The sequence below is a fragment of the Sarcophilus harrisii genome, chromosome 4 (assembly GCF_902635505.1).
Source record: "Sarcophilus harrisii chromosome 4, mSarHar1.11, whole genome shotgun sequence".
Lineage (NCBI taxonomy): Eukaryota > Metazoa > Chordata > Mammalia > Dasyuromorphia > Dasyuridae > Sarcophilus > Sarcophilus harrisii.
In genome coordinates this window covers 434,362,014-434,387,695 of record NC_045429.1, presented here as the reverse complement: position 1 = coordinate 434,387,695, position 25,682 = coordinate 434,362,014, and the positions used below count along the sequence as shown (strand labels likewise).

Below are 25,682 nucleotides of genomic sequence, written 5' to 3'. Positions count from 1 at the left end.
GCAATAACAATAATAATAATAGCTAATATTTATGTGGTGCTTTAAAGTTTGCAAAATCTTTTATCCCTTTTGATCTTCACAACAAACCTGAGAGGTGGTTGCTATTATTATCCCCATTTTATAGATAAGGAAACTGAGACAGAGTTTAATGATTTTCCCAGAATTACACAGCTAATAAGTATCAAGGGAGCATTTGAACTCAACTCTTCCCAACTCCAACCCCCTCACTCTATCCATTATCTAATTTTCCAATTTTATTCTTGGTTCCTCACATCCCCAAAAAACTCTGTTCCTTCTGTCCTACTTTGTGATGTACAGAAATGATTCCTGGGCTCTAGGTCCTCTCTTCCAAGAAGTCCTTGCCCAAGAATTTGTTTACCCTCAACCTTAACCTCAGCAATGTTGAGCTGGCAAAAAAGACCCATAAATGACATTTGTGCACCTTGTGACAAAATGTTCCAGGGCACATTATCTAAGACAAATCCAGTTGAGAATTGTACTTAGAGAGAGGAAGAGAACAGGAGCGCTCACCTGGGCACAATAGCCAGGGGAAGCATTTAACTGATTATTCTTTCTAACTAGGTAGTAAGCTCTATCTAAATTTTCTACCTAAATCATACATGTTGTGAGGGTCTTTTATCTTAGGGAACTCTGAGACAAAGGCCCAGGTAAGTTTCAGCTCTGCAGGTGACTTCTTTTTCCCAAGACCTTTCTGGATTTAAGTCCATCCAAGAAATTCCCATTTTATCACTGTGCCAACTGACAAAGGAATCATGAGACTAATACAAATGTCTTTGGTCTTTTCCAGGACAGGTGAGAATTAGAGAGCTGGGACCAAAGTTAGGAAGTCCTTTAAATGCTTTTTCAAACATATACTATCTCTATGACCATTTCACTTTGATGACTTTGTTTGTCTATCTATGAAATGTGGATAAGGATGATCTCCCAGCCCTGTTATAATCCTCAAAGGAGATAATGTATGTACAACATTTTACCTAAAGTACTAAGCAAATACTAGCCCCATTCTTCCCCCGACTAAATCCATCCCTATTTCATACTCTTAATTTTAAATATGTTTATTTTTCCCAATTTCATGTAAAATACTTTTTTATATTTATTCTTAAAATTTTGAGTTCCAGATTCTCCCCTTTCTCCCCCCTACCCCCACATTGAGAAGGGTCATGTGAAATTGTGTAAAATACCTTATTTCTTACTCTAAGCCAAGAACCTCACCGACTCCTGACCCCCAAACACAAGTTAACAAATCACAGGTGTTCTGAGCTCAATACCACATAGCAAACTTTTATTAAGTGCCTTCTGTGTGGGTATGACTGGGTTAGGAAGCGGAGAGATACAAAATATAGGTGAGACATGACCCCTGCTTTTGGGAAGCAGATTCCAACAGCAGGAGTTGGGCTGTATTAAAAAAAAAATAAGCAAATTCACATTATTCAAAAAATGTAGACACAGAGATTGGGCTACGGTGGCTTGAGTCACCCAGGTGGAGAGGGCAGGAGGCTACAGCAGGCTCCTGCTTCTCAGAGAGTATTCCCTCAGGAAGAGGGCTTCACAAGGAATGGGGAAATCTCTGGGCATGTAACAAAGCACTGAGGATGTCCAAGTTCTTAGAGGTACCAAGGAGGGCAAAGGGGATGTTAATCGGGCCATTGCAGAGGAACGGGGTAGGGGGAGAGAAGTAATTGGCTCCAGATGGAGACAGGAGGAAGAGGGGAACCTCAAATCTATGCTGAGATACAGGCTTCATTCTGGAATGAGAGGAGTGGTGATATCCGAACTCCCTGTTCTACATCAAAATATCAAAACATCACACCTGAGGCTACATCAACCAGGTTGAAGGTGCCCTCGGTTCCATCATAGTTGAGAAGTAAACAATGCTTCCTCAGGAAGTTATCCATCCTACTGGCAAGGAACCCCAGGGGAAACAAAAATATGTCCCTTCTCTACTTTCTCCCAGAGAGGAGAGCAATTTACTCCAATTCCCCCCTGATTGGAGGGGTGGAGGGAAAGCTTGGTGCTTAGAGTCTAATCAGCTAGTGATGATGGGGGAGAGAGAAGAAAGATTCAGGCTGGAACACCTGAGTGAGAAGGCCTTCATTATCAGCTGGCTGTCTTCAGACATCTTCAGCTAGGACACTTGGGTGGAAGGTCCTTTCTTAGACCTGTACATGGGTCAGCTGGATGTCCCCGGACACCTCCAACTGGTTGATAGAGCCTAAATTTTTCATTCTGTGATTGTAGTCAAACTGGTGCTGCCCGTTGATGGACACCTTGAGGCAGTGCATTTCACACCTGATGAGTATCTGGAAGACAAGGGGACACTCAATCAAGGAACGTTAATCAAACACCTACTGGGTTCCAAGGATCACATTAAACACTGGGGCTCCAAAGACAAAAAAAATGGAACAATCCCTCCCCCTCAGGGAATTTTTTGTCTATCTGGGAAATTTTGTACACCTATATACAAGACACATATAAATGAGAGGTGAGTCACCATCTCTTTACAGTGCAGCTCCTCATTCATATAGAGCCATTTGTTGCTTCCTTAAGTCTAAATAGGCTTCAAGGAAGAAAAGTTTCTCTGACAGGATTCTGAGAGTCATAACAAGCTGTAGTATTCTGGAGCGATGTAGTATAAATATGGATTTCATCATAAACAGAAGATTAGGATTTGATCATTAACCATAAACAAAGGCAGCTAGGTAGCCCAGCCAATAGAGCCCTGACCTTGAAATCAAGAAGAATTATTTCCAAATCTTATTTCACACTAGCCATGTGACTTTGGGGAAAATCACTTAACTCCTGCCTCTCTCTGTTTCCTCATCTGTAAAATGGGAATAATAAAATAGCACCTATTTCCAAGGATTGTTGTGAGGATCAACTGAGATAATTTGTTGAGCATTTTGCAAACCTTAAAGCACATAATAATTACCAGCATTTATATTTCACAGAAATTTACTTAGAATGGGATCCTCACAAGAAGCCATCTTAGCAGATCATGGGTTTATTGATTTAGAACAGGATAGGACAGGGCAGGCCTTGGAAGTGATATAATCCCTTTATGATTCATTAAAAAGAGTGATGGAGGGGGAGGAAAGGGGAGGGCGTGAAGGGAGGTGACAGAGGACCCAGGTCTGCTCAGCTCCAAACTCTATCACAGACTCCCATTATATATTAGGTACCCTTCCCTTCCCTAGATTTTGGTCTTCTCATCTTCAAAAGAAGGAATCCAATCAGACAATTGTTCCTTCATCTATCAAAGGAAGTATCCAGAATAATGTCCTATTTAAACTGAAGCTTTTTTTTCCTAAGTGTCATTTATGTTTGTGCTGAGTCCTCTACAAGCATCCATCTAGATAAAAACAGTACTTAATGGCACCTTTTTAAACCTCTACAGATCCTCCACTTTGGTCTTTGTCCAAAACCTCATGGTGGCATGGGGGAGACACTATGGTTCGTTGAAATCTATGATAGTAGACCACAAGCTCTGGTAAGACTCTGGAAAGGCTCTACGGGACCCTGATGGAATAAGTTAATACTTAACATTGGTGGGTTAGTCTAGCTAAAGAAGAACTCATTTCAGCTTAGTTTCAATGTTTTGCTCCGAATACTTCGTGGGGACCACTGATTATGTGGTCTGTGACAGTGGAGGGAGTCTAGGCTGATGAAATCTCTGATCATTGTAGTATTGAAGTCATGCCAGGATCATTCTGTGTCATTCTAGGCATAAATGATGACACCTCTTGGTACTCACTCCATAAACCACATTAGTCTTTGGATTGGCCCTTTCCTATTTTTCATCTCCCCATGAGGGCAGATGCCTGAAAGGGATCCACTCTTACCCCTGGGGAATGAATTGTCTAGTGTCTTGGATTGTCAAATCCCTTCTCAGTTCACTGTACTTTGAAGGAAACTTTGGAGTTCAAATCTATCTACTCCCCATCCAAGAAGCCCTCTTTCCCTCTTCATGCTTTACCGTGAAGCCTTGACCTTGGATGAAGGGCATAAAACCGGGCAGACTACGCTCCTCAGAACCCCATGAGTAGTTAATCTTTGTGTTCCGGACCACAGCTTTCTCCTTAAATCGTGGGTTCAGATGGAAGGCAATGTCATTCCCACATCTCAGGTTGATTGTGAACCTGAAGGAGAGAACCAGATTTGTACATGTTATTTCCTTTGACAGAGTGAAATTTTTTGGAGGGCAGAAACTCCCTCATTTTTATTTTTGTGTCCCAACCACCTAGGACAGCTTCAATGCCAAATCTCTCCATCTTTCCCCAAATCTCATCCTCCTTAATTTCCCCACAGTCTCTGACATTGTCAATCACTATTTTCTGCTTGGGACTCTCTTCTCTCTAGGTTTTTGTGGCACTCCTATCTCCTGGTCCACTTCCAAGAATGCCGTCCCTCCTCATGTATACTTCCTAACTTAACTAGCTTTCCTTCAAGTACCACATTCAGGCTTTCCCAGATCCTCTTAACCTTGTGGTTTCTTCTACTGATTCCCATTTATTCTACATACAGTTTGTATATACTTGTTTACATGTTGCCTCTCCTATTAGATTGTAAACTCCTTGAAGGTACGGATTTTCTATTGCCTTTCTTTGTATGCCCACTGCTTAGCAAAGTGCCTGGCACACAGCAGGTGTTTAATAAATAATTATTGACTGATGAGTGATAAGGAAGGAATGTGGCTGCCCAGATATGAGATGAATATTTGCTAAAGGGAATCACTAACATGTCAGCGGTAAGCAGGATGCTGCCAGAGACGATGATGTTCCTGGATGGGTAGAGTCCTCCAGGGATCAATGTAGAGAAAGGTAAGGGCTGAAAGGAAATAAAAGACAAATGGGATGAGCAATTTCTTTTGCAAAAAGGATAAGTCTGAAAATGTGTAACTTAGGCAATTGACAGAGGATTTGAGAAAGTTTGATGCCTTTGAGAAAGGCTAAGAATGAGAACTAAACCTACAATTTCATTAATATGGAGAACTCCCTGGTGAGGAAACTTCCTCTCCCAATGCAGGTGAGTACTTTTTCTGTAACTTGGAGGCTTACAGGGTTTCCTAGAACCCACGAAGCTTGTTACTTGCCCAGCATCAATAAGAGGCTGAATTTGGACCTAGATCTTCCTCACTCTATCCACCACACCATGCTGATTCTCATTTTAGAGAAAAGGATGAAAAAGACAACCTCCATAAAAAGAAAAGAAAAGCCAGAGGAAGCTGGCCATATGTGCCACAGGAAGAACTGAGGCAGGTACAAGGTAGGGTTTGAGGGCTATCCCAGGAAATTGGCCATTTCCAAGTGTGAAAGCCGCCTTTAACTTTCTGAGCTTTCTTGGTCCCTCTCCACCCCAGAGGGGCCATTTTTTCTTGGGTCACAGAGTCTGAGACTCATGCCATCCTCCCCACTGCCCTCCACCATGAGCACAAGGTAACAACTTACATACAACGGACTGGTGTACATAGTGTTTGGTAAAGCAGGTGCCTAGATGGAAACAATGAAAACACCTAGAGTCAATAACACCTTCACACCCAGAAATAATAATCCAGTCACAGACAGTGATAATTGGACAATAAAAATCCAAACAGTCCCCTACACACATAGTAATATACAGACATCCACAGCCTCACACACATACAGATGCACAGACATACAAAGACACATACACATGTACACACACACATCCTCCTCCTAAAATATAAGCTGAAGAATGTCTGTTCAGTTCTGGAACTTAAGACAGAAGTGTTTCCAAAGCCTGTCTCTCTGCTTCTCTGCATATTGTGGTTCCATTGCCCTTGCTACTGGAGGGGAATTGATTTTCCTTTCTTTTCACAATTTCTTCTAAAGCTTAAGAAATTTCACAATTTCTTCCTGAATACTCATTGTCACAAGTCTGCCTCACAAGTACTGTCGGTCTTGCTCCTGAACATGTCCCTCCATTTCTCCTTCCCAACCTCCCCACTTAACCTGAGCCGGGAGAGAATAAGTCAAAACTAAGAGGATGAACAGGGATAAAGAGCACTCAATCCATAGTCAAACAATCTGGATTTAAATAGCATCTTTTCTATTTGTGTCACCTTAGTAATTCAGCCTCCTCAGCTGCAAAATCAGGGACTTGGACAAGCTGTTGACTCAAGCCCTTTCTATCGCTAAGGTCCTAGGACTTGTAGACTTGGAACATAGGGAGTGTAGGACAAAAGCTTTTATGTCGTGAGCTCAAATACTCCAGATGCTGCTCTCCCTTCAAAAGGAAGACAAGTTCCTCTCTCCTTACTCCCACTCCAGCTTCTTAGGCACATATCCCATTCCTTCCTGATGGAGAGGAAAGCTCATTGACTCTGGAATCAGAGAATGGACTTAGATCCCACCACTGACACTTACTTACCCATATGACCAGCCATTTCAACATAAGATCATATATTTGGAACTGGAAGAAACCTTAGAGACCAGAAGGAAATTGAAGTACAGAGGAGCTAACTGACTCATCCAGAGTCACACAGCTAGTAAGAGTCTACAGTAGGATTTGAACCCAATCTTCCTGATTTTGAAATCTACTCTCTCTATGATTCCACTCCATAGTTTAGAGCTAGAAGAGACCTTCTATTTCAACCTTTCTGAAACTCACCCCCTTCCTCTGTAAAAACTTTAACACTTAGCACAATGCCTGGCATATAATAGGTACTTAATAAATGTTTATTCACTTAGAAGATTAGATTAAAGAATCTTTCCAGTTCCAGAGCTTTATCTTGTGTTTAGCATTCCTAGACCCTGGCTCTTATCACAATACTCAGTCTATTTCAACAGATGAAGGGTGGGAGATGGATAAATGAAAGAATGGATGAGGCCATAGAATGATCAGTGATGAAAATCTTACACTGGGTACCGGTGGAACAGAATTGATGGCAGGGTAAACAGTTTGAGTCTGAAAAGAGAAACAAGAGGAAAAAAAATTCAATTAATGTACCAACCATCAAACCCACTGAAGATCCCTCAAGGGTACTAGTCTTACAGATTAATCTTGAATACTCTTTAGATAGAAAAGGTTTTCCTATTTCCCCCAGGGTTTGGGTAGAAGTACTAAGAAATCTCATCCTGTGCCCTCTTCCCCATCATCTGAAACATATTTAAGAAAATCATTCACAATCATTCAAATGTACCAAGATTTTAAACTCTTTTTCTCCCTCATCTTTTGGGGAGGGGAGGAAATAAGAATCTTTAGCTTCTTCTTTTCAGACACTGGGGACTCTGCGTGTGAAACACTGATCATACGTTCTGTCATGTAAGATAGCTCTCTGGATAGGGGATGGAGGTGGAATATACTTTAAAATGAAGGTCATATGAAACCAAATTGCATAAATTAATTTTAATGAAAATACAAGGGTACTAGGAGTCAAAGAAGGTAATGTTTGTAAAATATGATACCAGTCTGAAAGTGCTCTATGAATGATATCACTTATCCTTCAGATTCTAACACAGGAGACCAGGCTGTAGGGAAAGGGTCCCATTCAGGGCTAAGAAAAGGTGCCCAGGGATGTTTCCCTCCCAGGCAATCCCTGAACCAGCTCTCTAGGGCAGTTCCACTCTAGTCCTGATCTGACCAAGGTGAGAAATAGGAAATAAAATAAACCAAAAAGAGTCGGGGACTCTTAAGACTTACGATGACAGTAGAGGGAGCAGGTGGCCAGGCATAGTTTGGAGGCTGGAAGGCATGAAAAGCAAAACAGTGTCATTGCTAAAGCATCAACAGGGCCTGAACCCTGGAGCCTGGCTGGCTGGCCTCAGATTTTGTGCTTTTGAAGGTACTACTCTGTCTCTCTCAAGGGTTCTTAAGTCTATGAACAGGTGTCCTGGTTTTTTTTTTTAATATTTTGATAACAATTTTTCATTATAATTGGTTTACTTAGTAATCCCAGGCATTTTATTTTATACATTCAACAATATTCTTTTGAGAAGGGGTTCATAAGTTTCTCCAGCCTGCTGCTCAAGGCTCTGTAACCCTGATCTAAGGTTTGGCCTAAATTAGGGGTTCTTAATCTGGTAATCTATGGCCATCTTTATTTCAATATAGTTTATTTTTTTCATAGTCTTTCTCTCATATTCTGTATTTTAAAACTATTATTTTGAGGGGCAGCTAGATGGCATAAACCCCTAATTTAGGAGAACTTGAGGTTCCTTTAACACATCTATCTGTGTGACCCTAGGCAAGTTACTTAACTCTCAATTGCCTCAAAATTTAAAAAAAAAAAAAAGAATTAAAAACTATTATTTTGAGAAGGGATCCAGAGGTTTCACCAGATTGCTAAAGAGGTCCAGAACACACAGAAAAAGATTGAGCCCCTGCTCTAGGAAGGGCTGCAACATCTCCTTTCTGTTTGCCCAAATCCACCTCCCCCAGAAGGATATTATTGCATATGGATTCTTCCACTTCTCCTCTGCCTCCTTATCCAGCATTTGGAGACGTCTCTTCTCCCAGGGGATAAGCTCATATTTCTATCTCTAAACCATAAGAAATCAAAATTGTGATTTCTGGTGCAGGTGTCCCTTCTCTCTCCCACCTAGGGGGATAGCAGTGAGAAGGAAGGGACCAAAGAAACTCATTCTCAAACTGCTCTTTTCATTCAAGACAATCTCTGGTTGTTTTAGGCTTTTCCCTAATGAGACTTTAAAGGAGGTAATGCGTCTGACATTACCTGTTGAGATGAGGTGGCTCTAAGAATCCAAGTTCCCCTTCTTTTGGCAACTGAGTCCTTGTCCTTCCAAAGTCCCAGGTGGAAGCAGGCTTTTGCCTGTGCCTGTGTGTGGCTTGCTAGTGTTGCTGACTAAAACAGTTGCTGACAATATTCATTCACCCATTATTCTAACAGTCATGAGAGAGACTGACCAAATTCCCTATTCTAAATGACCTGACTTATTTAATTGATGAAATAACCCTGTTTAACTGTCCTGGTGGTTGTTCTCAATCCTCAAACTGCCTGGATTGATTGTGCTATCTGAATTTTTTTTTAAAGTGACCTGACAGTCTCCTGGTTATGAATAACCTGAATAACTCCCGCTTCTTGATGAGCAATTGTCTAATCATTTGAACTACCCTGAGAGCTGGGCTCCCAATTTTTACTGTGTGGGCTGTCTTTGCCATTGTCCTCATTGTCCTGATCAATTCATTCCCTATCCTAACTGAAAAGATCTCCTGTTCGCTGATGTTCTCTATGTCTTAGACCTGACAAAGTGGCTGACCCATTATTATAGCTAAAGGGATGGTCTGACTTCCCTGCTCTAACTTATCTCAGTCCTGCCTGTGCAAGCCAGCTGCTTGACTTCAGAACTAAGCAATGGTTCTGACTGATTGACAGCCACCTGGTCTAGACTGGACAGAGTGAAGGGTTAGTCTGTTCATTCACTCATTCACTCACTTTGATTTTGCCCCCTTTTGGCTTACAGGGAGGTTGTGCTGTCAATGTGTGCTGCACGACAAAGCAGGAAGGTTGAATGGGAGCACATCTGCTGTTCTGTTTAAAAAGAGAAAGAGAGAGAGAGCGGCATTTGGATTAACAAGTCTGGGAAGGCAAGGGAGAGAACAGGAGAAAAGGAAAGCAGGGAGAAAGCTGGATGTGGGCCAGGGAGCTGAGGGAAGCTCAGAGAGGAGGGACCTCTTCAGGAAAACAAAGCTTGTACAAGCTCCAAGAGGAAGCAGACAGAGAGGCAAGCCAGCAGGTTATTTCAAGCAGAGCTTCTCTTTCTTTTATGGGGGCTTCTCTGTGGTTGGGATGCCAAGCCTAGCCTGTGAGCTGCCTCACAAAGCTCTCGGAATGGCACCTGAAAATTCTTACTCTCCCATTGCCCAAGCCCAAGACGCAGCTAATGGCCCATGGACCTAAACCCATCTTTCTAGTCCATTTTTTAAAATCCATTCAGTCCCCATCCTGTCTGATGAAGACAAAGAGGATGTCTTCCTGGGCACCTTGGTTATTACTGAGAATCTTTTCCTGATACTTGTGATGAGAAAGATTGAAAGAAATATGATGTACTTTCAAATCTCCACTCTTCAGAACCTGGAATAAGTGAAGGAAAGTAGAGATTCCTCTACAAATAGGGAGGAATCTCCCTATTTGAGGATGTCAAGATGCTATTAGGAGACACCCTATTTTCTCAAACTAAAAACCAGCAAGCAGGTTGTGCTGAGCTTAGCCCAACAACAATCCTTTGTGCTCATCCTCTGGATGATCTCACCATCTGGCAAAAGTCACATAATCATTTAATTGCATTGACCAACACAAGTGCTCCCTAAGCTTGTACAAGTACTGGACAAGCTTGGACTTGTATCCGTGTTCAATCAGGAATCACTTCTATAAATCTATTAATCAAATGAAGGGTAATGTTACCTTTCATTTTCAGAGCTACAGCTCACTGTGTAGCCATTGGTGTAAGTATTGAGATCTCCCCATACTGCCTCTCATCTTCCCCCTAGGGACGGGGCCCAGCACAAGTGTCCAGCTGCCCTTCTAGCTGGCAAGATTTTCCTTACGCTGAAATGGAAATTCTTTTTGATTCTTGATTTTCCCATATCTACTGTTCTGTTCGGCTCTGACAATATAGAGATTCGCTCCAGTTGACATTAATTAGTGTCAGAAGTGAGATTGTATATCTTAAATTGTGTAATCTTAAACAAGCTACATTATCTTTGCCCCAGTTTCTTGATTTGTAAAGAGAAAAATAATAATGGTATTCACCTTGCAGTGATGTAAGGATTAAAATAATAGTTTTAAAATGCTTAACATGGTGACATATATGTTAAGCATTACATTTTTTGCCTTATAACTCAATAAAATATTTTTAAAATGACAAAGGTAATAATAACAATGGTTTTTTAATATGTGATCATTTAGTAATACAATTAATGTCATCTGAAGTTTTGTTTTATGTTTTAAATACATGATATTTGTGTTATTGTTATATTTCTAAATTCTCTTATATTGTGAAATTTGAGAGACCATCGTAACAGAAATGCCGTTGGACAAAACGACTTTTTAATCTGGATGCTATTACACATGAACTGGGTTTTTAAAAGGATGTGGTTTTTCAAAAAGATCTTTGAAAACTGTTAAATATTTAATGAGGTATATTTTGTTATAAAGCAGATAAATAATAATAATAATAAATAATAGCAAAATTTCATTTGAAATTCTTGGCTATTATGAAAGTGTATAGAGTAATTTAAAGATGTAGTTTCAACATATTCATGATGAGTCAATTATCAGGCATTTGCTGTTATGTTTGAAGTCCCAGAATAGGGGTAGTTTTGATTTATAAGTAAAGAATAAATAAAATGTTAAGTGTTAGGAAAACATTCAAACCCTAAGTTATGGTTAATGAAATTTTGCTACTTAAGGTAAAAAATTCCTGGGATTGTAATTTACTATTGTTTTGAACTTGAGGAGAAGGAACTTTGCAGCCCGTACTCCTCTGGGTATTGCTACAGAGAAAAGCTAGTCCTTTCTGATATAATGATGCAAGATGATATAACACTGGGGACATGTCTAGAATCAAACAGACCTAAGAAAATTCTTCTCCACTTCCCACCTCTTCCCTTTCTCATCCCAGTTATGATATATGATATTGTCCCTCTTTTCCCATTTATAGCCAATTTCTATTGTCAGGAAGTTTTGTGAGTATAATACAATGTCTACTAAATAACAGATTGCTATGGGAACGTCTCTGAGTTACAACAGGAGGATACAAATATAAATACTTTACAATTTTAACCTATATTTGTAGTCAAATTCTAATATAGGGATAACATCCTCCAAAGGGGGAAATGATTAAGCAGAGTAAGAGGAAAAAGATATAATGTAAAAAGTTTACTATTGTATTTATATACAAAACTTTTTACATTACATCTGCCTTTAAAACATCTCTCAAATCTAGTTTACAACCTTATCACCTATTCCCTGGAGAATCTCTATAAATACAGTAAACTCTTAATGGAATTTCTTGCCTCCAGGTACTCCCCTCTCCAATCTATCCTCCCAAAAGCTTCTAAAGTTATCTTCCTAAGGCACAAGACAGACTGTGGTGTGATTCTCCCTGTACACCTACCTGCAGTAACTTCCTACTACAGTTGAAAGGGACCTCCAGAGGTCAAATAGTCCTCAGAGGTCAAGTACTCCAACTGCCTCATTTTATAGCTAAAGAAACTCAGATTCATTCAGGTTAAGTCACCCAAAGTCACACAAATGATAAATGACAAATCTAGGCTTTGAACTCAGGTTAAATTGAACTCTAAGGACAGTGCTTCAAGATCAGGATTCTTTTAATTATATATTGCAGCCTTAAGGACCTCCTATTGCCACTAGACTAAGACACAAATTCTTCAGCCTGTCATTAAAAGCTCTCCCCAGGCTTCCAATCTTATTTGGTATCAGTTTCCTTCCAAACTGGCCTACTTGCTATTTTCCAAACTTAATAGCAAATTTTCCATCTCCAGACTTTTGCCTCCCTTATCACCTTTCCCTCTTAGAAGCTTTAGCTTCTTTCATCATATTGTATTTGTTTTTCTTTGTCTTCCAATAGAATGTAAGTTTCAGTTTTGTTTTTCTTCCCAGGTTATTTTTACCTTCTGAATCCAATTCTTCCTGTGTAATAAGAGAACTGTTCGGTTCTGCACACATATGTTGTATCTAGGATATACTGTGACATATTTAACATGTATAGGACTGCTTGCCAGCTGGGGGAGAGGGTGCAAGGAGGGAGGGGAACTGTCGGAACAGAAGTGAGTGCAAGGGATAATATTGTAAAAAAATTACCCAGACATATGTTGTCAATAAAAAGTTACAATAAAAAAAATATTATACGATGATAAAAAAAAAAGAATGTAAGTTTCTGGAGGTCAGTCATTATTCTGCTATTTGGTTTTGTGTGCTCAGAACCTTACACTTAGGGAGTGCTTAATAAATGCTTGGTGAATGAATTGAATCAGGAATAAAATAGATTAGGTGAGGACTTATCTGAAGGGTTGTAAAGCATAGCCCCTGTCACAAACTCCGGGTGTGTTATTGATTTCGTGTGTTTGAGTAGGAGATGTTTATGAAAGAGAAAGAAAGGGGCAGGTGTAGGGAGAAGAGGCAGGAGAACAGGATAAAACATGGACAAGAAACGAGGAGAGGTAAAGACAGGGAGACAGAATCAGGTAAATGCCAACCAGGGCCATAAATATTAAGAGAAAGGAAAGAAACTGGGAAGGGGGGAACAAAACAACTTCAAAGCATTTAGAGTTGGAGTCACCTTAAAAGTCATCTCATCTCATGAAAGCAACTTGGGTCCTTTCGTTCTATCATTTCACCTTCCAATCAGACAGTAAAGGAGGAACAGAAATAACAACATGGATAGAGAGGGACAGAGACATGGTGGGGAGGGTCAGAGTGTGGAGGATAGTGCCCTGCAGGAATGCAGTCCAGTTCAGTCTAGTTCAATTCAATTCAATTCAATCAATCTTGATTAAATGTCTGCTAGGCGCCAGCCATTGTGCTAGGTGCCAAAAATGGAAGAAGGAAACAGTTAAATCCAAGTGAAGTAAAGGAGACACACCACTAGGGGAGGATAACAGAGCTTTTCCCATCCTAATTCAGGAGAGGGAGCAGTGAGGGTTGGGGGCTGGATAAGGCCAAGAAAGAGCTTTCTCCTGGCCTGTGGCAACTGCCATTTACAGTGGGATTTCTGCCCTTCCTTTGGGATAGGAAGTGGAGGAGACCTGTGCCATCCATTCTGACCTGGAAGTTGATGTAGGACACCTGCACTATGCCCTCGATCGAGATGGTGTCCACTTGTTGGAAAGGGATCCGGTGCAGGTACTGAACAAAATGATTCCCATTCACCAACACCTGCCAACAAGAGGAAGCTGCATGAGCAGGAAATCCAGTGGGACTTTGGGAACCATAAACATGAGTCTTTGAGAAGGAAACTTCTGATGGAAGAGAATTACTGAGAATAGTTAACATCAAGCTCCTACCCAGTATTGCTGGTTCTACATTCTGACACCAAATAAAATAAAGCAAATCTCTCCTGAGCATGATGGTTCTTTAAATATTTGAAGGCGTCAGCCATATCTCTCCTTCCCTTCTGAGGTTAAACATCCTATTCCCAGTTGCTTCATCTCCTGGCATGAACCCAAGCTGCTTCACCATTCTAGTTGGCCTCCTATGGACACATTCCAGGTTAGCAGGGCCCTTTTTGATCTATGATGCCCAAGACTAAACACAGCACTCCAGTGCCAGTCGGAACAAGGCAGAATAAAGCAGGACCAGGTTAGATTTAATTGCTCTTGTGACTGTTACACTAGTGATTCACATTTAGTATGAGTCACTAAAGCCTCTGATCTTTTTCAAACAAACTGCTTTCACCAAATCATGCATTTTTTTATATTGTACTCCTGAAGCTGACTTTTCTGAACCCAGCCTTCCGACTTGTAATTCCTGTACTCTCTCAAAGAAAGGTGACTTAGGAGGGATGATGCTGTACTTACATTGAAGGCTTCATTCTGGACCTGAAAACGAATTTCAAAAGGTGTTCCCTTCTGAAAAGGCATCTGCATCTTCCTCTCTTCAGGCCCCCAGGAACCAAATTGCTTTGTATTGCACACTACAAAGCCACCATTTTCAAACCGAGGGTTGAAATGAAATGCGATGTTGTTTCCAGTGAATCCACATTGAAAATTCACAGAAAATCTAGTACAGGGGCCAAAAAAATAAGAGCAGTTAGTGGATGCTGTGTTCTGGTGATGGCTGGGTTCCCAGACACCAGGCCCAAAGATTACTCTTTAGTCTTAACTCCTTCCTTTCTCTATCATTCCTCTTTTCTCTTTCCTTCCTTTTAGTCTTTGTGACACTTTTCCCCTTAGTATTTTATTTTAAATGCCTGCACCTTGAAAGGTCTCTAAATGCATAATCCTGTGACTTCTCAGATGATAAATGAGAAGAATGTTCACTTGTTCTTAGTCCCTCCTATTTATCACTCAAGTATCACTTCCTCCAAGAAACCCCTTCTGTCTGCTCCAGACCACAGGGATGTTCTTTATACTGCATGGAAGAGGTTGGGAGGAGAGAGAGATGCATAGTTTAGACCACATAGAGTCCCTGTCCTCATGGAGCATCTCTTCCAGTAGCACGAGGGGAGTAGCAGACCTGAGATTGGAAGTCAGGTCTCCTATCTAGATGCAGTGCTCTCCTTAAACATTCCCTGGTACTAGAGTTCTTAATCTTTTAAGTATCCTGGTTCCTCTGGCATTCTAGTAAAGTTCCTGGATTTCCTCAGAGCCATGTTTTTAAATGCATTTCATTACAATGAAAGGAAGAGCTCTTTTTGCCATCTAGTTTCACAGACTTCTTGAATCTAGATTAAGAAGCCCTGATCTTCAAATCTAAGGGACCTGGCTCTTTTCAACAGTGAGACAATTCAGGACAGTTCCAATGATCTTGTGATGAAGAGAGCCATCTACACCCAGAGAGAGGACTGTAGGAACTGAGTGGGGATCACATAGTATTTTTCACTCTCTTTGTTGTTGTTTATATTTTGTTTTCCTTCTCATTTTTTCTTTTTTAATCTGATTTTTCTTGTGCAGCAAGATAATTGTATAAATACATATGCATATATTGGACTTAACATGTTTAACATATATTGGATTACTTAGGGGAGGAGGGGAAAAATTGTAACACAAGACTGCAAGGGTCAATGTTGAAAAATTATCCATGCATATGTGCTGAAAATAAAAAGCTTTAATTGAACAAAAGGAAAGATACTCAAAAAGAAGAAGAAGAAGAAGAAGAATCCCTGATCTTGTCTAACGCCCTCATTTTCCTAAAGAGAGAAGTAAAGGCCAGTATAGAAATGACTTTCTTGGGGTCTGATTCCCAACCAGATATTTTTTACTTCGTACCCACAATCTTGCCCTCAAAGTCGCTCTAATATTCACATGAGCACTTTGTCAGATTCAAGAAATATTCTTTGATTTAATGACATACTTTATTTTCCCTGGCAGTGTTCTGGATTCATATTCCTAGTTTAGCTAAGTACATTAGGGTGACCCACAAATTCAATTCATTAATGTTGATTAAGCTAGATTCTGGGGAAGCTACAAAATTTAGATCACATAAGATCTCTGCCTTCCTTGATTTTTAGAGACTAGTACACTGGTAATGAGGTTAAGGGTTTAGCAGTGGGTGGAGTGCTGGGCCCTTTGTGGGTTTAAATTTGGCTCAGACACTTCCTAGTTTTGTGACCCTAGCAAGATTTAATGTCATTTGTTTCAGTTTCTTCATCTGTCAAATGAACTGGAGAAGGAAACGGCAAATCTCTGTGGTATCCTTCTCAAGAAAGCCCCAAATGGGTCACAGAGGGTCAAACATGACAGAAAAATGACTGAACAGTGAGACTCATGTAGCAGCTTCCATTCCTACATGGTCAAGGGTCAAAGTTTGATAAAACTAAAATGTTATTTCCCATTTCTGGGCATTTACTTGAAGATTAGCTTCTCTGCCTAGAATGAGTGCTTGCTGCTTCAGCTCTGCTTTTCAGATTTCTCATCTTTTTATCTAAAGTTCAGTAGAGGGGGAGCTAGGTGGCACAGTGGGAAGAGCACCAGTCCTGAAGTCAGGAGGACCTGAGTTCAAATCTGACCTCAGGCACTTAATACTTCCTAGCTGTGTGAACCTGGGCAAGTCACTTAACCCCAATTGCCTCAGAAAAATAATAAGAAGGCTCAGTAGAGCTGACTGTCTTTTCCATAACCCTTCTTCCAGTATTGACTTATTTTTTCTAGATTTCTCCTCTGCTTTCATTACAATCTATGTTGAATTTACTCAGCTCTGTGTGCATGTAGTTCCTGCACTCCTCTCACATTATAATGTAGGTTCCCTGAGGGGAAACTCTTATTAGAGAAAAAAAAAAGTTGCTTGTGATGACCACGTATTTTAAAATCAGCGGAAGTCAGGAATTCAGGTTAAGGGAAAATCTTTGATCTTTATTCTTTGTGGAGGTGAAGGGGGATGGCGATAGCAATGTGAACAGCCGGGACACAAACCCGGCCAACCTTCTCTCTCCAACTCTCTTCCTGCCCCTCTGCCTCCACCCACCAAAATTGTCCCTACATCATTTCCTATACAACACATCAGGACTTGCACAAAGAGTGGGCGGGGGCCATTCTTTCTCCAAGCATATATATTAATAGAGTATGGTCCAATTACTATTTAGCCTCACGTGCTTGGGACCTCTGCATCAACTGGAGTTTCAGTTCATTACAGTTGCTATTCCTGGTTCTTATATGTAGTAGGCACTTCAAACAAGTTGGCTAAATTTAACTGAACAACTGTTTCTAGGTTAGCGACCATCCCCTTAATGCTGACCAGTCACCTCTCATATAAAGTCAGGTCCAGAGACTGATCCAATTTTTTAACTGTTGTGGTTCCCATTTAGATCAGAGCTATAAACTCAAGTTTGGCGAAGGGCCAGTCAGGGGATCACTGCCATATGATTTTTATCTTTATACGATTTTCTGACCCATGAGCTTGGTCAGCTTCTGAAGTCTGGTAGAACAACTTGAGAGGTCAAAGCAATTGCCAGAGACAATTCTGGAATGGTTACTCATGCCTCCACCTATTGATGGGTACCTGGTTCACATGTAGGAATAAAACAGAAGAAACAAATACCTATTCCCACCGGTAAGAAGGACCGACCCATTGACAGTGATCTCATGTCCATCCTTAAGTCCACCGTGGATAGGTCCAGAAAATGGAACAAGCTGCAGAAAGAATGAAGGACATAGTTGTCAGTTCTAGGTCTCTAAGCAAAAAAAAAAAAAAAAAAAAAAAAAAAAAAAAAAAATCCAGGAAGATTCTATCCTCCAGAATCTGGATTTGGAGTCAAAGTCTACCAGGAGGTAGACCAAGGCCTTCAAGCCCTGATGAAATGGCTCCCTGGGATTTGACTACTGTCTGTCATCACTCTATAGAATGGAAGGGAGGAGATCTTTCTCCCTCCTATCCATGAGACCATGGTTTTCTCCTCTTTTTCTATAGCCATTCAAAATTTGCTTTTCTTTTTTTATTATGAACTTAGCAATTATTAGTAAATATATGAATTTCAACAGAGAACAAAAAAGAAAATTCAATATGAAACTATGAATTTCTCCCGCATTCAATTTGTTTTTCAGAAAGTCTGTATAAAATATAACTTTGTAGTAACAAAATTGCTCGATTTATGTCCCTTTCAGAACTTCTTGATGTCTTGTCAATTTTATATTTTATTCTTCCCATTTTATTGTTTTTATGACCTTAATAGACATCAATAAACATGAATATTTCAATAAGCAAAAAAGGGAGTATTATATAAGAAATTGTTGTAAAGGGAATCAGGCTCATATGGACTGTCAACCAGACCAGAATGGTCTCTAACATGTGAGTGGCCAGAGCCAAACAAAGCTAGCTAGAGACAGGAGAGTCAGTAATCAAACAGAAGTTTAATTTCAAAGTGAGGGCAACAGCTTGCAAGCAAAGACATATGGGCCCAAGGCCTACCCCTGGCTGTGGGGAGATCTCAATATTTATACCAATGGCTGCAAAGTGAGCTGTAGCCCTGACAATGAGGGGTAACAATAACAATTTGACAAGTTTGATTCATAGCAGAGCTTCATAGGTACTAGAGGTGCTTGTCTAAGCTCAGAGACCACCTGATGCCTTTGGGAAACAATTCTTGGATTTGGCTGTGGCTGAGATCATCCAGAGGGAGAAGACAAAGATTGTTGTTTTGCCAAGTTCAGGACACAGGCTGCTTCCTGGCCCTTAGCTCTGGAAAATAGGATATCTTCTAATATCTTGCCAGGACCATCTTGGTAAACTGATGGGTTCTACACTTGCATCAGATGCCCAGCAAACTATGAACTACTATTATAAGCACTTTATTTTTTAAAAAGTATTAAATTTCCCAAGACAGTTTCAACACATGTTCCTGCTTTTGTTTCCCCTTTTAGACTTACTTCTGCTCCTTTCTATGCATTTTTAAATGTTTATTCTATTACTTAAAAAAAATTTTTTTGCAATATTATTACTACATCCTCCAGCAATTCCTTCCCCCAAAAGTCCTCAGTTGTTGTCTCATAACTTTTAATCGGCAATCCACCCCTGTCCAATCTCCTTTTCCATTATATCTTCGATGAACAAATATTTACAACTGTTTCCAGACCAGCATTCTCAAAACACGGTTCAGGAATCTGGTTCCTTTCAGGAAGTACATGAGGCCAAAATTATTTTCACAACAATAAAAAGCCATTTTAATTTTTAATATAATAAATACCAATTGTTATAATCCACATGACAAAAACTCTTTAGGGGGTCTTCAGTAATTTTTAACAATGTAGAGAGATCTTAAGATCAAAAAAAATTTGAGAACCACTATTCAAGAGTTGCTTTGCTAGAGTGATAAAAAATTTACTAGAGTCATGGACCTCTCCTTAAGAGTCTTACTAATATAATACCATTAGACCCATGCACATGCTCTTATTCGGTACTGTACAACTGAGTAGTTCCCTTTCCTCCCATTACCTCCAATTGTACCTCATCAGCCATGCGATCCTGTGATCAAAGTGTTCCTAACTTCTTCATTCTTACAACACAGATGACAGACTGAAAACCAGGATGCATTTTTCTAGCTATCTTAAACCTTAACCTTAAACATTCTGCAGAAACAAATGTATTGCCTCTCATTGCAGTATTATTTTCTGATTTAAACTTATCCTTTGTGCAGATAACAATTCTTCTACTTGATAACCTTCAAATAAACCAGTTAGTAACAGTCCTTCAGTAGAATTTCTATGAGTCGCTCTGTGAGAGAGAAGATGCATTTAAAAGGATTCTCTCCTTATGAAGGTTAGCTTATATAATATGTACACATGTATATATTATATTGCACATATCATATGCATGTATTACATAAACAAATGTAATTTGTTTCAAATGAAGTCATATATCTAACTGAACTTCAAGTACCTTTTATCATTTCGTACTGTCACTAGCTAGTACAAAGGTAAATATTTCACATCAGAGTAAGTTATTATTTTTCAATAGGTGACTAAATATTTAAAAATTAATTTCCATCTCTCAACAAGAGGGCTTAGAATATTTTCCAATATTTTCCACTGCATGTTTGTGTGTATACACTTGCATTTTGTGTTTGTTTTAAATCAAAAATTTACTAGAATCAGAAAAGATATGTGGGTTCAGTCATTTTTCAGTGGAACTTGAATTTACATGACCCCATTTGGGATTTTTTTTTGGCAAACATCCTGGAGTGGTTTGCCATTTCCTTCTCTAATTTATTTTACAGATGAGGAAACTGAGGCAAAGTTAAGTGACTTGCTAGGGTCACACAGCTAGTGTCAGAGGTTGGAAATGAGTCCTGGCTCCAAGCTTGTCACTCCTTTCTCATCTAGAGATAATTCTCTCCAGTCTCTCTCTGTCTTTATCTCTGTCTCTCTCTCTCTCTCTCTCTTTGTCTCAGTTTCTGTCCATCTCTCTCTCTCCCTCATTTGAATTCAGGCCCTCCTGACTCCAGGGCCAGTCTTCTATTCATGGCCCCACTTACCTGCCCCAAGATTAGTCTCAAATCCATAGGTATTTGCCACACCTTATTCTGCTTAGTCCTAATTCTATGAGTTACTATTTGGGTGACTTTCCTCACTTAAAAACATGATAAATTCATCTCATCTGCCTCCCCAGGACTGTGAGCAGATGCGGCCTCAGTGAAATTGAGCTCGCCACTTCTGGGGTGATATCAGGGGCTCTGGAAACTATTTCTGCGCCTCTTTTCTGAAGCCTGAAGTTGCACTGACAGCAGGAAAGCCTTTCATTGAGCTGCTGGAGACCAAGTTTTCACTACAAATACTCTTAAGAAAGATTACAGTTTAACTGGAAGTCACATCAGTTCATTTCCTGAGTGAAGGTAACATAGTAGTAACAAAATGATCCTGTTTGTATCTCCTAAGCTTCTTTTTGTTGCCTTCTGCCCACAGAGAGCCTATAAGGCAGGCAAGAAGATTCAAGGATTCCTTCATCTGCCTCCAGCTCTTGGACGCTCTTGGATTGGAAGGCAATTTAGAGATGATCTAGTATATTTTTTCATTGACACATCCACACACGGACTCTTGGTGATACTAAATAGGTAGAGCTTTGAAGAGCTGGACCTCAAGTCAGAAAGTTTCATCTTCCTGAGTTCAAATCCAGCCTCACACATTTACCAGTCATGTGGCCCTGAGCATCCCTGAGTCCACTTCAGAACTGTGTTTTCATCCTCACATCTGTAATCTGCCCTAAAACTTTGGGTTTTGTAATACTGCATGGCCCCTGTCTCATTAGGGGCTGAGGCTGAACCTTCCCAAATGCTGCTATTCCATCTTCTCCATAAGAAAGTCTTTGTGGACTTATTTGCATTTGAAGCTTTCCTACTGTAACTTTAATGTCATAGCCGGGAGGGACAGCTGGCTATTTTGTCTCCTACAAATGCAGGACTCTGGTAGGCATCCCAGGAGGAGTTTTAAGTGGGAGGTAAGGAAATGGGATGGAATGATGGGATACCAGGCTGAACGGTGGTTTGTGATTGAAGGTCCTGTTTCCTTCCCATACCTGCCTCCCTTCTCCATGTGCCCAACTGCCCTACCCCCAGCAGCCTGTGCCTTGGAGGGAATGGTGGTCAGCTCTCAGGCAGGAGAATACAGGAATCCTGCCAGCAGCTTCTCTCCGCCCAGTGTTTGGTCTTCTGGTCAACCCCATGTCTCTGTGTTGACTTGTCAGTTGCATCACAAAACCCAGACAAGAGTCTCCGAAAGAGGTGTTATATTAAGTTGCCCTTGACTGCCAAATGATTGGATTTAAACTTTTTAAAAAAGAGTTTAATCTGCCGACAGCAATTCCTAAAACTAAAGTTCAGCCTTGGGGACAGAAAATGGTTCGGTAGCATTTTTAAGTAGTAGAAAAAAATTAAAATAAAGTATGGTGCAGTGGAGATCTTGCCTGATATTTACTCACTGTATGACCTGAGATAAGTCACTACCTCTCTGAATCTCTATTTTCTCACCTATAAAATGCGCGCTGAGTGGAAAGAGTGACAGACTTGGAATCAGGAAGACTCCGTTTCCTGAGTTCAAATATTCACTAGCTGTATGACGTTGGACAAGTAATGTAAACACTATTTGCCTCAGTTTCCCAATCTGTCAAATGACGTGGTGAAGCATTTCAGTATCTTTGCCAAGAAAATCCCAAGTGGGGTCATAGTTGAAACAAGTGAACAACAACTCACTAGCTGGTTCCCAGTACACACCTGCCTCAGGAGATGCTCCTGTCTGGTTCATGGGCAACTGAGGTAGAATTTTGTTCCAATGTTGCATAATGGCACATCAGAAAAAGGAGCCTTATGCTTTCCTTGGTCTCATTAAAAGTGACATTTCCTTCCACAGGCAGCAACCTGGGCTAGACAACTTGCCTTTTTGCCCCAAACTCTGAGCTCCAAACCTCAAGCAGTCAGAGAACCCAAGGCTTTAGGACTTTAGCCATGAGATTACTTCCCCCTGGATTAAATAGGGACCTCCAGGGTTGTCCTAGACCTCTGCACCCCTCCCCCATCTCTGAAACCATGAGAATAAGAAGTAACAAGGGTGTGGAGGCAGTGAGTGCTGTGGGGAGCAAGCTGGAACTAACATTGGGAAGAAGAGATTGCAAATCCTTACTAGCTGTGGGAGCTGAGCAAATTTCTTCTTCTCCACATGCCTCCATTTCCTTCTCTGGAAATTGGAAGGATTGATCTAAATGGCCCCTGAGGCAGTCCTAGATCTAGGAACCTATCAATTTCTCTGGACCTCAGTTTCCCCAATTATAAATGGAAATGGAAACAGCTGAAGGGGAGGCCCCAGAGCCCTTCCAGCTGTTGTTTCAGAATGGAATCCACCACACCATTGTGTTGTGAGGACAGGGATGTGAGAAGGGTCTATGCAAATCATTCATGACTTAATAGATTATAGATTTTGAGCTAGACTCTGGGAAAGCCATCTAGCCCACCCCCATCTCCCTTTTACAGGGGAAGAAACTCTGACCCAAATAGGGAGTGACCTGGTCAGGATCACACAGCTAGTACGCTTCAGAAATGGAGCTTAAGGTTTCTTCCTGACTCCATATTCATCAGTCTCCATGATATCACCTGGTCTCCATTATGGAAGGTGCATCATGGAACCAAGAGAGGGTTAGAATGACTTCTAGACAGGAATCCAGAGAAGAATTTATTTAATTTCTCAAAAAGTCAGGAACGGAACTTCTCTATTTTTCCACTGCCACTTTTCAGTTTCCATGAATTGTTGTTCCCAGTTGCCATAGACTTAGCAGTGGGGTCAGAGTACAGATCATATAAAGTTCAGGCCCAATATCCAAACCCCTCCCGACTCAGTGGCTGCTTTTCAGGTCTCAGACAGCCACTAAGTGCTGCCAACATCCATTCTAATTTTTTTTTCTCCCCTTATCTCCTAAATGCGAGAGCCACTCAGCAAATGGCCTGCTAGACCCACAACTGTAGCAGGCCAGAGTCAGAAAAGCAACATGTGTTTAACCTACAGAGCCGGGGCAGCATCTAGGCACCAAGTCCAGCCCTATAGGAACAGATTCTCCGGTGTGAACTTGAGCTAGCATTTCCTGAAATGGAAGAGAATTTCTTGAACTGAGAACAAGTCCAGTACAAAGCAAGGCTGAAACAGGGCAAAACAGGGATGAGACTGACCTACACCACACTGTGGGAGGAACTGAAAGTGCCTTAATTTAGTATCTAGTTTAATCCATACAGATGAGGAAACTGAGGACCAGAAAAGGTTAATAATTTAAAATCTGTAGAAGTAGGGAAATGGCATGAAAAACCATGTAGATTTATTAAACATGAGAAACTTTGCAAATATTCTCTCAATTTATTCTCATAGCAATCCTGGGAGGTAAGTACTATTATCACCCCCATTTTATTGCTAAGGAATTGAGACTCTAGAGAGGTCAAGTGGACTGGCCCAGGGTCACACAGCTTGTATCTGAGGCAGAATTTGAACTCAGATCTTCCTGGTTCCCCAAGTTTCCTATGTAACTGATTTTTCACAGATTAAGTGGTCTCCAAGGATCATTGTAGTCTTAAATCTGCTATCTAATGCCTTTTCTCCCCTCTCTTCTCCATATACTCAGCTGAATCTGGAGGGGGCCTTGGGACCTTCAATGTGCTTCCTGGACTCTGGTTTCCTTATTTATAAATTATTTATATACACACACACACACACACACACACACACACACATATATGTGTGTATATATATAATTTATAAATATACATATATATATAAATTATAAATAAATATTTATTTTAAAAAACCTTACTTAAAAAGATTCTAGATGTAGAGCTAGGAGTTTATCTAGTGAATAGTTCTTAAAGCGCCCTTGGGTGGGGGAAACTGGAGGGCAAGACTCCCTGAATCCTTTGGTGGAGGGGGGAAGATTTTGAGAGCAAAATTGATTTTATAATAATACTAATGTTCTCACTCTCTTAAAATGCTCCACTCTTTTTGAAATACTTATCTATGTGAAGCAGACTTTTCTTCATGTAGTTCAGCCAAAATAATGTATCATAATAAACAATTGTCCTTTATTAAACTAGACATTAAAAGAATTTACAAAAATATGCAAAAAATAGTTTTACTTCTCATTTTTTTGTTTTGGAAAATATAATTATTTTCATTTTTAAAGATACTACGAAACAGGTAATAGATTTTTATTCCCTTTTTAAATTAATTAATTGGTGAATTAAAAAAATTTTAATTTGATCCATTTTAATTTCTAAAAAGGTAAATATCAAGATTTATAACCTACTTAAACAGAAGCCCTTTGGGATCCTCAATCATTTTTAAGAACCTAAAGGGGTACTGAGACCAAAGAGTTTGCAAATCACTGGTTTAGTCCAACCCCATTATGATATACATGACCACTAAGGGGTCTTAGGCTCTAAATTGTCAGGCCTGGTTTATGATTCTTCTAGGATTTGGGGATATTTCATGGGAAGATGGCGTCATCCACATTGGAGACCAGGAGCTGGGAAGGTAGAACTAAAGGGACTCAAAGACAGTTCTGGGTTAGAAATAGATAGCTACCTCCTCCACACACACTCCACTACTGCCCCAGGATTTTTCATCTTGAAGAATATTTAATCATCCTTGTCACAGCATGGTCACTCTTAAGGAAAGACCTCTGGGCCAAACGGGCCATGGGATTGGATCATCTGAACTTCAAACCTTTTTGTATTCTCTGTGGAGCAGGGTGCCTGCTCCCATTCACCCCCCCCCCCCCCCCCCCCCCCGTTCTCTCTAAAGTAAATCATTCTCCCCTATTTCCTCCAGTCACCCAGATGTATGTCCTCAGTACAGGCTCCTTATAGATGCATGGAAATAATCCATATCACTCTGTCACAGTCCACTTCCTCTATGTGGAGCCCACCACAAGCAGACTCACCGGATTGTGGTAGGGGGCCTGGGTGAAAGACATGCTGCTGCTGCTGCTGCTGCTGCTGCTGCTGCTGTTGCTGCTGCTCTTATTGCTGCTCCTGCTGCTCCTATAC

The 25,682-nt window shown here is 40.5% G+C and overlaps 1 protein-coding gene across 3 annotated transcripts; it reads right to left on the bottom strand.

Moving 5' to 3' along the window:
• Window positions 1-1,274: 1,274 nt before the first annotated feature.
• Window positions 1,275-25,682, bottom strand: LGALS9 (galectin 9). Of its 3 annotated transcripts, XM_031967665.1 has the most exons (11): window positions 25,577-25,682; window positions 17,717-17,808; window positions 14,539-14,740; window positions 13,787-13,897; window positions 9,434-9,529; window positions 7,681-7,722; window positions 6,898-6,945; window positions 5,466-5,507; window positions 4,757-4,845; window positions 3,995-4,157; window positions 1,275-2,321 (listed from the first exon to the last, which is right to left on the bottom strand). In XM_031967665.1, exons 1-11 carry the CDS (start codon window positions 25,607-25,609, stop codon window positions 2,175-2,177), a joined length of 1,065 nt encoding a protein of 354 aa, XP_031823525.1. In that variant the 5' UTR covers window positions 25,610-25,682; the 3' UTR covers window positions 1,275-2,174. The 3 variants fall into 3 exon arrangements, with proteins under 3 accessions (XP_031823525.1, XP_031823526.1, XP_031823527.1); XM_031967666.1 differs by lacking the exon at window positions 9,434-9,529; XM_031967667.1 differs by lacking the exons at window positions 7,681-7,722; window positions 9,434-9,529.

What these genes read in the sequence shown, in the direction of transcription:
- LGALS9 (XM_031967665.1), bottom strand. Translation starts at nt 25,609, where the DNA reads ATGTCTTTCACCCAGGCCCCCTACCACAATCCG. An exon ending in CAAAAGGGGGCAAAATCAAA is followed by an intron (nt 7,723 to 9,433) that starts GTGAGTGAATGA and finishes CATGCCTTCCAG; the next exon opens with CCTCCAAACTATGCCTGGCC. An exon ending in TCCAAGGTCAAGGCTTCACG is followed by an intron (nt 2,322 to 3,994) that starts GTAAAGCATGAA and finishes CTTGTCTTCCAG; the next exon opens with ATACTCATCAGGTGTGAAAT.